Genomic DNA, 3,303 nt, shown 5'->3' on the forward strand with positions numbered 1-3,303 from the left:
GAATAAATCTGTGTCCAATAATTTTGTGTCCAATAATTTGGTGTCGAATCGATCGGTGTCGAATCGTACTGTGGTCAAACGGAACACGCCCTCTTGTAGCCAGGTAAGACGCAGACAAAGTGCCATAGGTGATCGTAGTCAACTCGTAAGCGTCGACTCTGTCGTTAGGATTGTCGCGCCACAGGATTCGCTGCAAGCGCGTTTGCGAAGGGTCTAACAAAACTTGACGGTACATTTTTACTATGTCCGCCGTGAAGGCGTAACGAAAACTGCGAAACCGAATCAGTATAAACATTAAGTCTTGCTGCACGACCGGACCGATCATGAGAGCGTCATTTAAAGACACGCCACTGCTAGTCTTGCAGGACGCGTCAAATACAACGCGTAGTTTGCGTGACTGACTCGTGACCTTGTACACGCAGTGATGCGGTAGGTAGCAGGACATGGAATCGTCAACGGATTGCGAGTCGAGAAGTCGCATATGACCCAACGACAAATACTCCTTGATGAACCGTGTGTACTGATCTTTAAGATCCGGATCGCGTTGAAAGCGTCTTTCCAGGCTCCTCAACCGCTTTAACGCGATGTCACGTGAATCTCCGAGCCTGCGCAACACCTGCTCTTTGATAGGCAGTTTGACTACGAACCTACCCTGTGAGTTTCGAGTTACATTCTTTAAAAAGTGTTGTTCGCACAGGTTCTCGTTAATAGTGTAACTGTTTACCTGGTCGAAATTCTGATCTAATTGCCAGAAGCGACTCAGCTGCTCGTGCAACTGAACATTCGTTACGACGGCATGACACGAGTGTACTTTAGGAGGTGGTTGAGTCGAACCACAAAATCGACCTGCAAGGACCCATCCTAGCAGCGTTTTGTGAAGCGTTGGATGCTTGTTAGAAGCCTTGATCTGCCCTACGCACAGCAGGTCCCAAAATATATTCGCTCCGAGCAAGAGATCCACTTCCGACGAAACATGAAATTGAGGATCGGCCAACCGGAGATTGCGTGGGAGATCTAACGCTCTGCGCTTCAGAGTGAACGCTGGGAGCCTTTTGGTCACACGATCTGTAACAATGCAACTGATGGAATTTGCATATGAATTTAATTGGGACTGTATTCTAACTTGAACTACTTGCGTAGAAGTCGCGGCGGTGCCGCTTATGCCGGAAATAGACACGTTTAGGTACTCCGGCTTTAATCCGAGACGGTTTGCTAGATTCTTTGACATGAAGTTTGCTTGCAAACCGCAATCTAGCAATGCGCGACACGGCGTAAGTGAACCTTGACTATCACACGCGTAAACGATAGCCGTAGACAACATGACGTGACTGCCTCCAACCAAACTAGATACGCTAGTGACAGGGCTAGCTACCTGACTAACCGCTGGAGACCCTTTACTGCCGTCCCCGCCGTGGTCCGAGGAATTTGCTGGTGTCGCCGTTGCGTGAAGCAGCGTATTGTGTTTTGCTTGACAAACTTTACAACTTCCTGACGTACATTTGCTTGAGACGTGGGAAAAGGATCGCAAGCAATTGAGGCACATCTTTCGGCTGCGAGCTTTCGATGTCCTTTGTGATACCGGGAGTCCTAAGAAGCCCTTACAATAATAAATAGAATGTTCACCCTGGCAGTAACTGCACTTAGGTTTGACTGTCGCGACGCAAGATACTTGTTGTTTGGAACTCGATTGCGAACGCGTGTGAATGCTACCACTTCTTGGATTTGAAACGCTCGATTTGTCGGTAGCCTCGAGCATTTGGCATTGATGTGTAAGAAAGGCAAAAAACTGTTTGAGGTTAGGTAATTCAGTGCCCGTGAGAGACGACTGCCACTCGCGTAATGTACGCGGATCGAGCTTTGAACTGAGGACGTGGATTAGCAAGTCGTCCTACTGGTCAACCGGTCGTTTCAATGCCTGAAGGGCGTGTAGGTGTTTTGCGGCTCCGTCCGCGATCTGTCGTAGTTTAGCATAGTTTTCCTTGTTCATCAACGGTAATTCCATGATCGCCTTGATATGATTTTGAACGATAACCCGTTGATTGTCATAACGTTCCCTGAGCAGTTTCCATGCAACGTCGTAATTCGCGTTTGATATTTCCAAGGAATTTACTATATTTTTTGCCTCGTTGGTTAGGGACGCCCTCAGGTACTGAAACTTTTGCACCTTGCTAAGAGATGCATTAGAATGTATAACAGTATTAAAGACATCAAAAAACGGAAACCACTCGTCGTATTTGCCTGAGAACGACGGAAGATCTAATTTCGGCAAACGTACGTGCGTCAAAGATTCCGGCGGTTCGTGGGGTGTTACCGACCGAGAAGATGCATCAGCGCTGCGTGTTGGCGAACTTAATAACTCTCGAATTTTAGCTGACAAGGCATAGAAAGCTTCTTCGAACGTAAAACGTCCTCGCTCTCGGCATTATCGAGCATCTCCAACCGCGTTTGCACTTGGTTATATTCGGACCAATAACTGTCTAACCTCTTTTTTCGCTTCTCGAGTTGAGCCACTACTATCGGGGTAGGACTAGTAATCGCATCTACGTACGTGTTAATTCTCGTACAAGACCCCTTAATGATAGCGCGTTGTTTTTTCAACACGACGGGGTTTTCTTCATTAGACATTTTTACACGGCAAGACAAATTCGCGTAAAAGAACTCGAGAAAATCGTTTGGCTGGCGACGACTACTGAAATGTTACCCCTACCTTACAAGCCGATTGCGCGGCGTCTAGAACACGGCGTGGTTGCTGGACGCCCTCTCTGCAAGGTAAAGACGTCGGATGCGCAGCCCCGAAGTCCGTTGTGTCCTTAGGAATCGAGCGAACTCTTCGACGTAACTTCCTCGGCACTTCCTAACCTTGTGCGCGTGTGTGCGTGCGTAGTCGCTGGTTGAATAATGTCCGAGGTGCTTCCGAGTCGTTCGTTGCTGAGATGAAACAATTTCGCTGAAACCAGTGGTCGCGGCTACGCTGATGTCGTAGATACTGAGAATCTGGCTCGAAGGACCAAATGTTGCGCTTTGAATGTTCATCCGTGTGACCTCCAGGAAAGAGTACTTTGAGAGACACGGGCGGAAGAAATGGAAATCTTCTTTTGCTTTGACGGATTTATTCTACAACTTTCAGCGGACGACCGATACTGGTCTCTTATCTATTTTTACAAAGAACTTTTCTTAACGTACTTGCGAGTGTGTTAGATCGTTGCGGGGGGCGTGTTCCGTTTGATCACAGTACGATTCGACACCGATCGATTCGACACCAAATTATTGGACACAAAATTATTGGACACAGATTTATTCGAC

General features: G+C 47.5%; 1 protein-coding gene across 1 annotated transcript in view; it reads right to left on the reverse strand.

Annotated features, from left to right (window-relative positions):
- The window catches only part of LOC109861769, a gene marked incomplete at its 3' end in the record, with an annotated part of 3,611 nt that extends 1,855 nt beyond the window's left edge, over positions 1-1,756 (reverse strand). Inside the window, exon 1 of the mRNA XM_020441567.1 lies at positions 70-1,756. Within this exon, the coding sequence (XP_020297156.1) occupies positions 70-1,756 (1,687 nt within the window). The remainder of the gene's footprint in view (positions 1-69) is intronic.
- Between the last annotated feature and the right edge of the window lie 1,547 nt (positions 1,757-3,303).

This window comes from Pseudomyrmex gracilis, unplaced genomic scaffold (assembly GCF_002006095.1).
Source record: "Pseudomyrmex gracilis isolate BER0280 unplaced genomic scaffold, ASM200609v1 scaffold_1014, whole genome shotgun sequence".
NCBI classification, from domain to species: Eukaryota; Metazoa; Arthropoda; class Insecta; order Hymenoptera; family Formicidae; genus Pseudomyrmex; species Pseudomyrmex gracilis.